Source organism: Micromys minutus (assembly GCF_963924665.1).
Source record: "Micromys minutus genome assembly, chromosome: 8".
NCBI lineage: Eukaryota > Metazoa > Chordata > Mammalia > Rodentia > Muridae > Micromys > Micromys minutus.
Window position 1 is genome coordinate 66,245,195 of NC_137977.1, and position 14,240 is coordinate 66,259,434.

At 47.4% G+C, this 14,240-nt stretch overlaps 1 protein-coding gene across 1 annotated transcript; it reads right to left on the reverse strand.

The window, feature by feature from the left end:
• Positions 1-900: 900 nt before the first annotated feature.
• GALR1 (galanin receptor 1) lies at positions 901-13,420 on the reverse strand (the record flags this gene model as incomplete). Its single annotated transcript, XM_080920566.1, has 3 exons — positions 901-1,218; positions 8,258-8,323; positions 12,758-13,420. 3 exons carry the CDS (start codon positions 13,418-13,420, stop codon positions 901-903), a joined length of 1,047 nt encoding a protein of 348 aa, XP_080776692.1.
• Positions 13,421-14,240: the final 820 nt, after the last annotated feature.

A 14,240-nucleotide genomic window follows, 5' to 3' on the forward strand; every position in this document is an offset into this window, starting at 1 on the left:
AGGCGTTACATCTCCAAGTGTACATCTATTCTTCCAGAGGATGCTTTTGTCTTCAGTCATTCTGAATCAAATGCCGCTCCTGCTTTCTCCATGTGGCATGAACATTAACCTCGTGGCTAAGTTTTGTCTGGTTTTCAGCCCCATCAAAACTATTGGTTGACTGGCTTCATGGGTTCTTTGTAGGCACTGCTAATAATTTGCGAAGGACATCCTTAAAGCTACAACACACAGGTTTGCAGCAGTCCTCGGCAGACTCCCTGGTGTTGCTTAGTTCACCCTAAACATCCCAGTTCACAGGACTGTTTCAAAGTGGAGTCACCGCTGATCTCCTGAGATGAACTTGGTGAGTCTCACATCCCCAGATGGACCCCTGGACACCTATGAGAACAGACTTTGAAAAACCTCCCCTGACTCAGAAGAGGTGCCAGTCCACAAAGGTTCTGTAAAATAAAATTTACTATTCTGTGCCCACAGATGTATTTCAAAACCAGAACACTGCTTCTTCTCTCAAAATTAAAAAAAAAAAGAACTGTTTTTCTATAACTGGCCTTAAAATGTGGATTTCAAAATATTCTTCACTGCTTTATTGTTTTATACTGTGGAGATCAGAACATATTTTGCAGAGTGCTATTGGTCTTCCATTCCTTGAAAGACAGAAATTATACAGAAGTTTCCTTTGTCTCATAAATACAATTATAAAATAAAATAAAATTGGAAAGTAATCTTCAGTAGACCCAGGAGTTCCCTGAAAAATCCAAGTACTTTTACTGCTGTGGGGTGTAGTTAGAATGGTAGGAATTGTTGTCAGGAGATGAAGCTGCCATGTTGCTTGCTAATTCACCGCATCCTCCTCTCTCTAACACACATGGGAGCCGGAGGACAGGAGGCTCCCGGAAACCTTCACACGTGGGTGCAGTTGGTGGATGGCGGGGTGTCTATCCGGCTCTTGTTTTCTTTAATGTCACTGCTCGGTGACTCGCTGCAAACATGGCACTTGAACACTTGCTTGTACGCCTTCCGGAAGTTTTCTGAGAGAAAGGCATATATGATGGGGTTCACCGAGGAGTTGCTGTATGCCAGGCAGTGGGCGGTGATCCTGAAGAAGAAGGAAGCTGGGGTCAGCGGGAATGCTCCGAACTCTGCCCAGAGGCGGACAACATGATGAGGTAGCCATGATATGCCAAATACCACAACGACCACCAGGACTGTCTGTGCAGTCTGGAAGAGAGAGTAATGAAAGGGGTTAGAGAGGGGACAGGAGCTGTGGGATTACACCAGTTAAATCAGAAGAACACAGTGCTGCAAAATACACCCCAATAGCATTCACCGGTAATTTCATCAGATCACATAAAAGTATCAAGTGACCTTACACAACACGTGTGGTCCTCATCTCCAGACACAGCTGGGACCTAACACAGTCCTGATTCCTAGGCATGTATAGAGCACATGTGGTTAGTGTGAGATTACAAACAGATCCAGATTAAGGACTGTCTCCTGAACTAGAGAATTCTTCCACCATCGAAGAGACGAAGCAGGAGGAGCCAGAGCTCTGAACCGGTGTGACCTTGACACAAGACCCCCAACCAATGAAAAGAAAACCATCACAGACAGGCTCTTCCAGTGTGTGTGCACGCACACACACACACACACACACACACACACGCACACGCACACACGGACGCACCAAGTTCCAACACGAGCCTGGAGCTCAGGAAATCCTAACTCGCACAAGTGGGGATGTCAGTTTCTCATCATTAAGCATTACTGAACACAAGATGGAGACTCTGGGGATCGAACAGTCTCACAGTCAGTCTCAAAGTGTCGTGGAGACCAAACAAGCCTAGTGCTAGCTTAACTTTGACTGTCCTCTTCTTGCTCCTAAGTCAAAAGCACTCAGACACCTGGAGCAGGATCTCCGTGTTACTTAATTATTCTCAGTGAACGGACAATAGGAAGAAATTGTCCTTGGTTCATCCACGGTCTGTGTGCATGGGCAAGGCCTCCCTACCGGCCACCAACCTACAAGGTGAACAAACTGAGAAGACCTTTCCTAAGGACACTGCTAACAGGTATGCGGCACACGGCAGCAGGGCTTTCACGATTCTCATGAAAGTGAATCCTATTGTTCTGGAAGAGTGGTTTGCAGCCTTCCTAATGCTGTGACTCCTTATGTTGTAGTGACCCCCAGCTACAAAAGTATTTTTGTTGCTACTCTATAACTGTAATTTTGCTGCTGCTATGAATTATAATGTAAACATTTTTGAAGACAGAGGTTTGCCCAAAGGATGGTGACCTACAAACTGAGAGCTTCTGTTCTAGAACGGAAAGTCTAAAATATAGCATGAGGTACCAATATCTCCAAGACTGACTCTTGGCAGCAGGCTAAGCCAACAGTAGAAGCTTGTTCACTGAGGAGGCTGAAATCCAGCAAGCAGTGAATGGCCAAATTTTTTATAGAGAAGGCAGAGAAGGGGGGGAGGGAGGGAGGGAGGGAGGGAGGAAGGGAGGGAGGGAGGGAGGGAGGGAGGGAGAGAGAGAAGAGAGGCATCCTGGGTTTTGCAAGATTATTGGTCAGACATCAGATCTGTTCACCATCTTTGGAAGATCACAAAAAAACCTCTTCAAGTCTTGATTTCCTTCTCATTAATGAAGGAGATTAACCAATAAAATGAGACCCAGGTTATACCTGGACCATGTGAGCACTCACCATCCCAGCTATTAAAAACCCGCAGGCAGGCGCTACAAGTAAAAGCTTACCTATTAAGTCCACTTGCGGCCTGGGCCACAGAGCAAATGCAATTAGCTAACACATATTACGGAAGTGTTTGCTCTCAATCCATTTGCCCATTAGTGTGTGAGAACTGCCACACGCTGCTGATTCAATCAAACAATCTGTAAATGATTATGTTCACAATACAGGAGAACATCCCCACCTCTGTCTAAGATGGTCAGTCCGTCTCTCTCCAAAAGTTCTAGTCTGTCAGTATTCCCTGTCACACTTTAGGAAGCACAGGCTAAGTACAAAGCTTAGAGCTGACTGACCCCTCGGCAGTGGATGATGGGTTCTGTCTTATTGAGATTAGAATGGCAAATGGCTGTGTGTTTTTACTATGGTAGTGATGTCTCAGAGCTTGGGACTTACCCAAACAAGCCTTTAAGTGTCTGCAATCCTTCTGCTTCTCTCAACAAGAGAAATGCTTCTGGCCCATGCTGGCTTTTGTGCTCAACGGGTAGTGCTAATGTTAGTGGCTAATAACTTACAATGCATATATGAGAAGCGAATATTAGATGCATACACATATAAACTATCATCTACCTACGTCTGTTCCTCAGAGAACTTAACGCTGCTAAGCACCACAGCAGTCCAGTGGGAAATCTCAGAGAAGCTAGTCTGTGTCCTTCACACAAGCTCTGGGTCTTGGTCCCAGCCTCAGTCATATGAAAAGCCAGATATTCTCCAAGAGTGGACTATTTTTTTCTTTCTTGCTCTCTCAACAAATGCTGGTGGTGCTGAGAAAACAAAATTTATCAGGAGAAATTCTGCCCTAATTAGAAACGGTCCTCCTTGGCTGATAATGGCCCCTCCAGTATAGAATTCAGAAAGCTCATCAGCTCAAAGTTAAAGCTCTGCTCAGAGTAACACATGTGCTCTCATCTTGGTCCCAGGATTGTGGTAAATCAGTGTGCTTTCTCTTCTTCCTGAAGAATCCCCTATAAAGTATCAGTCTCCCTTGATCTGTGAGCTGTTCTTTTCAAACAATAGGCGACATCAGTCTTTTCTTCAGCATCTCATTCAACAGAATTCAGTGGGAAGGAAAGAGTGAGCACACACGGGAAAAGCATGAGAAAACCCAAGCAAGCTGAGTGAAGGGCACATCAGGGAACACAATATAGTGACAGAAATGCATCTGTCAAAAGCACCCAGATGTTTGCACAGCATCAGTGGGCCTTTGACCAGGTTCCTTCCCAGAAGCTCCCACCCACTGTGCTGCCTCGTCCACTCCACCACCTTCCCAGCATTAGGTAAGGTTTATGTTTTTAAGCCAACCAGCCTCAAGCCAGAAGCATCTCCCTGCCTATCGGTGCTTAGGCAAAGTCCTAAATAGGTTATTGGGCATTTAAATATCCATGAAAATACATCCTACCTCCTTCCTATTTCCCTCCGTATGGGAATAGCTACACAATGCATGTGCCTGACACCAAGAGCTGGATGTGCAGTCATCACCGTGATGAGCCTGACACAGAAAGCTCTTCTGCTGATGGGAATGTGTGTATCCCCTAGACCCATAGGTTAAAATCTGATCACCAAGGTGGCAGTATCAGTAGGTAAGGCCATTAGGAAAGCATGAGGCCATGAAGAAAGAGTACTCCAGAGTGGGACCATTGCCCTTGTAAAAGAGCCTACCCTGACTCCATCCAGAATGTGACAATGCAGCCAGAAGGTTGGGGCCAAATGTCTACCAGCACTTGACCCTGGAGTTCCAGCCTCCAGCATATAGGAAATGCTGTTTATAAGCATGGGATATTTTGTTATTGCCACATTAACAACTGAATATAGCACATAGACAGAAAACTGCTCAGCCACTAAGAGGGCCTGGAAATAAATGGCATTAGGATGAACCAACTGCCGACATCTCCATCAATCAGTTCTCTGTTGGAATCTATTACCTTCCCATCAATCATTGCTGCAGTTTGAGTGTGAAAATGTCCTGTGCCCAAGACTCACAGGTTGACACCCTTCACTCCCTGCTGAGCTCGGACTAGAGGTGGGGCCTAACTAGAAGAAGTCAGCCCTTAGGTTTCTCAACCCACCCGCACTCCCTGATGCCCTCTGGTTTCTGAATGAAGACACAATGTGACCAGTCACCTCATGGTTCTGCCATGTTGCCTTCCCCCCCCCAGGCTGAACTATACCCTCTTGAACTCTAGCCCAAATAACCCTTTCTCCTTTGAGTTACTTTTTTTGGATTATCTGGTTACAGTAAGAATAAAGATAAGTAACAAAGCCGTTGACCGTCAGTCTCCCTCGGAGTCCCGTTTCACCCCTCAATAGTAAGCACAGATCATGTGTGTCCCGATGGCCACACCCTGTGCTGAGATCTGGGAAGGGTCCTCTAGTGGATCCTCCGTAATCTGTGCTGCGCTCTTCCAGGAGACTCTGCTCTGGGTTTTTGGGGGGTTTTTTGTTTTTGTTTTGTTTTTTTTGTTGTTGTTGTTGTTGTTGTTTGTTTTTTTCTTGCTCCTCTGTCTTCTGTCTCCTATTTCTGGCTCTCTCTTTTCTCCCCCTCCCCCACATCTCTTTCCTGTCTCTCTCTTAGACGCACACACACCCAACCATCATGTTTATTTGCTCTGTGCACACAAAAAGGCAATTAACTCTATCAGAGGAGATCCGACATCTGCTCAGCAGCTGTGAAGGCTAGCCTGAGACGGGAGGAGAAAGGTTCCCTTTTCAAATGCTCACACTTCCTTTCTTGTACAGCGGGAATGAATGGAAGGGGAGTTTATATAAATGTGCGTTCATTTTTACATATGTACTCAATTATGAAGCAACCATTATGCCCTTCGTTATAAAATAAAGCAGAGGCTTCACTTGGTCTCTGACATGGTCTTGCCTCTTTCCATCGAACAAATTGCTTTTCCTGGTGGCTTTTCAGTCTCTCACCAAAACCTCATCAAAAACAAAGGTGAGATTCAGCAAAGGGGTTTTTGTCGTTGTTGTTTCATTTTGTTTTGTTGTTGGTTTTGTTTTTGAAGGTTAGTTTGATTCTTTCAGTCAGAGTGAACTCTGTTTTGTTTTTTAATCCTCAGTATTCAACCACAGGCCTCTTGCACATCAGGAACAGGCTCTACCACGAGAGTGTGTCCAGCCTTTTGCCATTTACTTTTTATTTTTAAATGAATTGGGTCTTGCTAAGTGAGTCAGATTTGACTTGAATTCTAAATTTGGCATTTTCCTGTCTCAGCCTCCCAAGATTAGAGGATCTTATCACTTGGCTTAAATCTTTTGGATTAATAATAAATATTTAGCATAATTGGAAGACATCTTCACTGTTGAATCTTAATAAGCCTTTGTGTACTATGTGTGTGTGTGTCTGTTGTGTGTTTGCCTCTGTGTATCTGTGTGTGTGTGTGTCTGTCTCTGTGTCTGTCTCTCTATATACCTGTCTGTGTGTTTTTCTCTGTGTGTATGTATCTGTGTATGTGAGTGTGTGTGTGTCTCTCTGTGGGTCTGTCTCTATGTGTGTATGTGTACGTGTGTGTTTGGTGTCTGTATCTGTGTGCTTGTGTATCTGTGTGTCTTTCTCTCTGTGTGTGTCTGTATGTATGTGTGTATGTGTGTGTCTATGTGTGTGTCTCTGTCTGTCTCTGTGTCTATCTCTGTGTATGTGTCTATGTGTGTGTACATGTGTGTCTGGTGTCTGTATCTATGTGCTGTGGATCTATGTGTCTATCTCCATGTGTGTCTGAGTGTTTGTCTCTCTGTGTGTGTATGTCTCTGTGTGTTCGTGTGTGTGTCTGTGTGTGTTCTGAGGGGAGGTTGCAAGAATGCAGGGTAGATATGAGGGGATGGGGCACCTGCTTGTAGAATACAAAAACTACATCAGGTATCTCTCCACAGGAATAATCTACCTTGTTTCTTGATTAGGCAAGATCTCTCGTTGGCCTATACCTCACTGACAAGCCCTGAGGGATCTGCTCACCTCTGCCATAGAATTAAAAGTCCACACCAAGTGCAACTTTCCTTTTCTTTCTTTCTTTCTTTCTTTTCTTTTCTTTTCTCTCTCTCTTTTTGAACTCAGATTCTAGGGATTAAACTTAATTTCTCCCACTTGCATGCCTTTTATTGACTGAGCCATCTCCCGAGCTCCCGGAAGGATGCAGAGTAACATCCAGCGTTCCTCCGGTTGAACATCTATGGCCTGTGATTTTTCTCTTGATTCCACCTCCGGGAGGAAGCCAGTTCCTTTGAGAAAGCAGGGCTTGGGGCTCCCATGGAGTACCTACAGTATGAAGAGCAGCCCAGGGAGAAATTACCCAGAGTCCTTAGTGGCTCTCACGGTGAGAAGTGTTGCTTAAAGGGAAGACAAGTAGATTAAAAGGAATGTTACCACTGCGCTAAATGCAGCTTTGGACGCGGAAAAGGGGACACAGCATTCGGGGTAGACCTCAAGCCTCCTCAGCTGCTGTAAAGAGAGATGCTGGGCTGTGAGAGAGGGACAGGGCAGTTAGTACAAAATATAAATGACGGTATAAATGCAAGTGGTTTGAGCTCTCAGGAGTGAACGGCTCTCCTTGGGAGGCAGAAGCAGGAGGACTGCTGCAAGTTCAAAGCCCATCTGTTCTGCATCACAGGTTCCAGGGCAGCTAGAATTGCAAGATGTGAGGGGAGTGGGCCTCCTCCACACCGGTGTGGATGAACGGGAAAGCAGAGCAGGTTGTACTTAAGTCAAAACCTTTAGAGTAAATACAATTATCAGAAAGAACACACACACACACACACACACACACACACACACACACACACACGATCAGAATAAGTGTTTAGAAAGAAAAATTGTATTTAAAGATACTTTCAGTAATGAGTGTGGTTAAAATGTCTGGTTACCTCCCCTCTAATAAAATTGTCTAATAATTTCATTCCACTATCCAAACCCAGAAATCACACAGATTTCATTACAGCAAAAGATAAATTAACTCTGGTGTGCAAAACAGTTTTCTCCAGTGAATAAAAAATGCAGCGGATCCCAGAAAGTGAGTATTATTGTGCGAAAGAAAGTGTTAGGTGGGGTCAGATGAGAACGGTGTAGGATCCCAGTGATCTTTCCTTCTGTGTTTTCTATGCCAAGGGCAGCCAGAGGCTGGGGAAGAGATAAGGCTGGTGACCTGCTCTTGGGGCTGAAGAGAGTGAAATACCAGTGCTTTCCACATGAGAAGCAAACTGATGGATTTTAATCATTCTTGAGATGTTGAATGCTACATGCAAATTACATCACAGTCTCTCTGAGTTCTCCCAGATCTAAGCCTTTTTTTGGAAGTTGCTTTCCTGGCCTCCACAGCCTGTCTGGTGTTCACCTGCCACACCCCTCCTGACGTGATTCCTGCTCTACCCTGTCCCTTAGCTGTGACAGTTCCTGAAAATGTTCATCTCAGTCAACTGTTCTTCCAACCTGTGGTTGGATGTGAAAATAATTTAAAACAAAATTCAGCTACGCTCTCAAAAATGGGCAGCAGCAGCATCTATCTGTGACGTTACCTTTTTCTTGGACGCCTCTGACTTTTTTGACATGTTCTTCAGCTTTTTATGCAGATGATTGAGGACCTGCAAAATATAACCGGATAGAACAGGTTAGCTTCTCATCATACGTACAGACTGCCTCTTGTTCAGTGATAAACACTGAGCTTTGGTAAGGTGCCTATAAAACAACAAAAACAGAAATGCATTTTAGATTAAAAAAAAAAATACAGCCCTGAATCCAAGCAGCTGAGTAAGTTCAGAAGTATCCCTGGAAGACAAACCACACCCAGATCTGGGTAGAGCCATGGAGAATGCAAAAAGGCTCAGAGTTTCTTGAAGAAAGAGCCTCTCCTGAGGTGGGGTGGGGCTTACTTATGCAGTCTCCTGTTCTTACTGCCTTACTTCTGTCTGAGAATCCACATACTTAAAATCACTACGTCCATACACACACACACACACACACACACACAGAGAGAGAGAGAGAGACATATTGAAAACTAGAGACCCAGGCTGTGGAGGTACACCATCCAGGGGAGAAAGCGACTGAACAAATAAGAGACGACAACTGACAGTAGTTCAGGGTGGCTGCCCAATCCTGCGACACTTTCTGGAGCTTTCTATGAACACCTTCCATTTCAAGTCTCAAGAAAGGACTGAAGGAGCTGAAAGCGTTTGCAACTCCATGGGAAGTACAACATTATCAACCAAACAAACCCTCCAGAACTCCCATGCACTAAAACATCAACCATTGAGCACACATGGAGGGACCCATGACTCCAGTTGCATATGCAGCAGAGGATGTCAGTGTCTGGCATCAGTGGGAGGAGAGGCCTTTGGTCCAGTGAGGTCACATTCTCCCAGTGTAGGGGAACACAGGGGAGCTGAGGTGAGAGCCGGTGGTTGGAAGAGGGAGCACCTTCATGGCAGGAAGTGTAGGGGGAGGGAAGATGAGAGTGAGGGGGGGGATAACATTTGAAATGTAAATACAGAGAATATCCAATAAAATAATTCTACAGAAAAGAAGTCACGTCTGCTCTTTTGCCTCTGCCAAAGGTTGGAGAAATGATGTGTGTGGTCATTGCTATTGTACATAGGAATTCACAATCTGCACTTTCTCCACAGTGCCTGCCCTTCAGGGAGGTCCCACATCTGTTTTCCTATTCCAATGGAGAACCTGGAGTAAATGGCAGAGAGCTTAGGACAGACTAGATCTCTGAAGAAGCACTGGGGGGCTGGGTGCACGTTCCAGCCACTTGGCCATTTCCCTCTAACACGGAAATAACTTAATCGAGTTGGCCTTACTGCCCCAGTCTGCCCCAAACAGCACCATCAGCCACCTCCTAAGAGAAACCTCAGGCTTCATTTACCAGCCTTCTCTACCTGAGCAGCAAAGCAGCCCCCCCGGCAGCCATCTGCAGTGTGGATTTCTGTCTTCAGACATCTTGCCCTATTGAGACACTTCTCTCTGCCTGAAAACACGTCAGTGAGTGTTTGCTATAGAAACAACTGGATAACTGGCTGATGAACCAACGTCAGAGTAGCTCTGTCCTGCCAACAAAAAACACAGAGAGGAAGGTGGGGCTGGAGCCAGAAGCCTGCTGGAGGAGTCGGGACCAACCAGCTAGTTAGCTGACAATGGCCAGCATGCTTGTGAACCCCTATATGTAACAGCAACAGCAACATCCACGTCACTTCTTCCCAACATGACACTAGCAGGAGAACATCATGGTTTGTAAGCAGCGGTCCTTTCAGCTGAGCATGCATCTTCTGTGTCGACGTTACTGTCTGCAAACTTATTAAAACTACCTTATCTCCGACAGGTCCAAGTACAAAACCTAGAAGATCACAATGAATCGCTGGAGATGCTGAGTTTCCAAAGGAAGTTTTTCTGAAGATCACAGTACCATAGGTCACTGGAAGGCAAAGACGGAGGAGGCACCAAGAGAATTTGCTAAAGGTTATGAGCATCATTGGCCGGCTTCACATTACATGGACTTAAACAGTCAGGCCAGCTAAGCTGGATCCCAGTTCAGCAATTCGAAGCACCTAAGAATAGGGAATTTGCTGAACCATCCATGGAGATGATCCTAAATGTGTTTTTCTTAGCTCCGTTTCTCTTCTATAGCGTAGGCTGTGAGTGCACAGTGTCATGTTGTGACAGATCTTAAGGTGCTGCCGTGGAGGGACAGAGTCTAGACACTAGGACCAGTGATGCTTTCATCTCTTGAGACAAGGAGCACAACAGGAGTGTGTCCTCACTCTTGACCCAGGAGGGTTCTAAGCAGGAACGCACGCTGAGGGGAGAGGGCATCGGGCAAGTGCCCTACAGTACAGAAAGGAACATCTTCAGGAGCTGCTCCAACTCCGTGTGCCCTCCAGGGCCTGTCAGGTGCAAAGAACTGTCTCACTACACACGGATGAAAAGATCATCCAGGAAATGCGGTTCATTCATTTGTTTTTAAAATGAAAAACCTAAAATTCATGGTAATTGAAGACATGGTAATTAATTTCAAGTGTAATTTCGGCTGTCTGTGTCTTCTCCCACTGGCCGACAACCCCACCCTTGGACATACACAATCAATTCAGAGCACAGCATGAAGCTTCAGCCTCATCAATCAGGTACAGAGCCCGACAGAACAGGGCAAGCCCAAGTAACTCACCTCCAGGCTTCTAGGGCCTGGGATGAATTTGCAAATATTAACATTGACTCAAAAGATGTTCCCTGGCTGGAATGCGTGGCTAGCTGCTATTTCTGAAAAATACCTAAATGATCCAGTCATTAATTCTTAAGTTCTGCTTCTGCAGGACTTCTGTAGACTCTTCAGCGACAACCTGTTTAGCCCTAAAAGCTTACCTTTTCATTTCCACAAACATTGAAATGTTGTTGTTGTTGTTGCGTTTGCCTAAGGACTTTGGAGGAAATGAGGAAGCATATGTTTCCGTTTCAAGGCAGCAATTAGAAACGCAAGAGACCAATATTTTAAGTGTGGCTCTAGGTCCCAGCCTCATGTCCTCCAGGGATGGACTGTCACCTCCTGAAACCCTTCCTCAGTCACTTACCATTGTTACCATCTGGTCAGTCACCACATCGCCCTGAACATACTTTTTCTTATTAATAAAAGAGAGATAGCAGTGGCTCCCACCCAGAGGCTCACTGGGCACGTCCATGGATGTGTGCCCACACCCCACAACTCCAGGAGCACAGAAGTCTTTGCTTTGCACTTGCAGAGACCACAGGAATAAACCAGCTACTTCCAACTGGCAAGACGCCACTGCAGGTTCCACCCAGGGCACTCACTGAGGTAATACCGCCATTCAAAAGAGACACAATCTGGCTGTATAAAGGTGGAAAGACGCCCCCCTTTAAACGTGTCTTTCTGGGGCAGATCTGCCTTATGAGTAGAATGTCAGGAACCGTTGCTTTTCTAGACGGGGCTATGTCTGGCCTGGCTGCCACTGACAAGTGAATTGGGAATCAGGGGATGATAAAGTTACATAGAAACCTCAGAATTTGCATTGTGGAGATTTTCCACCCACCCTGACTGGTTCTGATAGTACCCTGAAAGGAAATTTTGTGACAGAAGTTATCCCAAGAACCAATAAATTCTGGATTAATAAACCATCAACAAGTAGTAGCTAAGATGTTTAAGGGTTTTGATTAACATAAATGCACATTGCTCTGTAATTCCTTAGGAGCCATGAGCCACCAGTCACCAGTCCTTCCCAAAACATGAGGACAAGCACTCAGACCCCCACATGTGGGTTCTGGCTCACCACCTGAAACCCTAACACTGTCTACAGACCCCTTCCCCGGAAACAGCACTTGTCCTTTTACCCAGAGTTCCCCGGGGCTTCAGTCAAGTCTCTGTGGAGAAGGGCTTCCCACTTGGTTTTTAGAACGCTAAACTAAAACCCAAAGCTCAGAACCTGATGTTCGGAGGCTTACGGGGTCTGGACTCTGGAAACCTGCTGAGGTGCAGGTGCCAGTGTGTTCTGCTGAAAGAGCATGGCTCCAGGGACCCCCCTGCCCACTAACAGGTCTCAGCACAGAACTAGGAGGAGTGACTGGAATCCTCCATGGCCTGAGGCTGGCTCTTAGAGGGAGCACAGACCCTCTGCAGCTCCCTTTGTCCCTTGTATTAGTTTCATGGGGCCCAATGATCTTGTTTAAAAGCTGCTGAAACTAAGAGGCTCTAACCTTTTGAGCAGCAGACACACAATTGCCTCTCTGAACCCTGAGGCAATCAGAAGCAGGAACAGACAGACCTGCAGTGCCCTTGAAGGAGAGCAGACAAGAAAGTCTCTCTATCCAAACTTCATGCACTCTCCAACCCCGTCAGCCATCCTCAAACTCCAAGTTAACTTTTCTTCCCCCCCCCCCCAAATGAGGCCAGAGCAAACTGAGACAGTGAAATGGAAAGGAATGGAGAGAGGAGGAGTGGGGGCGGAGATAGGAAGCTCCCTGGGGTCAGGGGGCACTAAGAGCTGCTAGGAGCCTGGCCAGTACTCCCCACTCACCTTGGCATAGCAAAAGCAGATGAGCAGCAAGGGCAGAAGGTAGCCAAAGACGAAAGTGCACACCACATAAGCCTTCTTGTGGAGCTGGTTGGGCCAGTCCTCCCAGCAGAAGGTCTGGTTGCTGTTCCGATAGAAAAGGCGTTGGTAGTAGGCCACCGGCGAGGCCATAGCGATGGACAGCGCCCAGATGAAGCCCACGCCCAGCATCGCGTTGCGGGACACCCTGAGGGAGGAGGAGCGCCGCGAATGCACAATGGCCACGTAGCGATCCACAGACATCGCGGCCAGGGTGAAGATGCTCACGAGCATAGACACGGTAAAGAAATAGTGTGTGAACTTGCAGATGAAGGCGCCTAGCACCCAGGTGGGCAGTGCGTACACGGTGGCCTGGAAGGGGATGCAGAAGAGCAGGTACGCCAGGTCTGCGATGCTCAGGTTGAGGATGAACAGGTTGGTGGTGCTGCGCGGTTTGCCCGGTTTGCTGCGCGCCAGCACGGTGATCACCAGGCTGTTGCCCAGCACACCCATCGCGAAAATCAGGCCGAACACCACCAGCGTGATGAAGTTCTCCACGCTGATGCCGAAGAGCGGCCTGGACTCTTGGGCTGAAGGCTCTGGGTCGCTCCCATTCCCTTCACTGAGGTTGACAGTAGCCAGTTCCATCACTTACTGGGACACCCCCTTGGGGCGCTGTGCAACAGACCTCGGGAGTTGTACCAGTCAGGGAAAGCCGGCTCTGTAGGTAGCCTAGGGCCACCGGGTGGCTCAGGACAGCGCAGGTCCAGCTAGAACCTCCCGAGACCAGCAAGACAGCAGGGGACAGCGACCGGGCTGTGCCTGGTCACACTATCCTCCTTCCTGGCCTGGCTAAAGAGGAGGCGGTGCTGCAAGTCCCAAGCTGAGCTTTGTCGTGCGGGGGCGGCAGGCTCCAGAACACAGAGGTACGGGTCTAGGCGACTTCCGTAGCCGGCAGTCAGCAAACTGGGCGGGCGGGACTCCTCCGCAGCTATCCGCAGGCGGAGAATCTTCTGCGCGGTTATGGGTTACAGTCCCTTGCCCCTCGTGAGCTGCGTCCCTTTGCTCTTTGTGCCTTGAGGTCGCACCTGTTGCTTTGATCCTCTTCTCGCCACGTTCCGCAGAGCCCAGTGGTGCACACCTTCAGTGGTGAAGAGAGTCGCTGAGCTTTGCACACTAAGATCCACCTCCCAGCCCGGCTGGCGCTGGCACTGGCGCTGTGGCTCTCTTAGTCCCAAGTCCTCTGCAGGCCGAACCTCTCTCACGGATCCCCTGTGGCCGGCAGAGATTCTGCCGCACCTGAGGGACTGTGAGTATTCGATTGCAACCTCCTTACTGGAACTAGGCGCAGATCTATGTGCTGTCCCGTTGACGCTGGGAGCCAAGCTCGGTCCGCTCGCTCCCGTGTGTGCAGGCTGAGGAGACAGGCAGGCTGTGCAGCCCTCCTGCCGATTGGTACCTTTGGTCT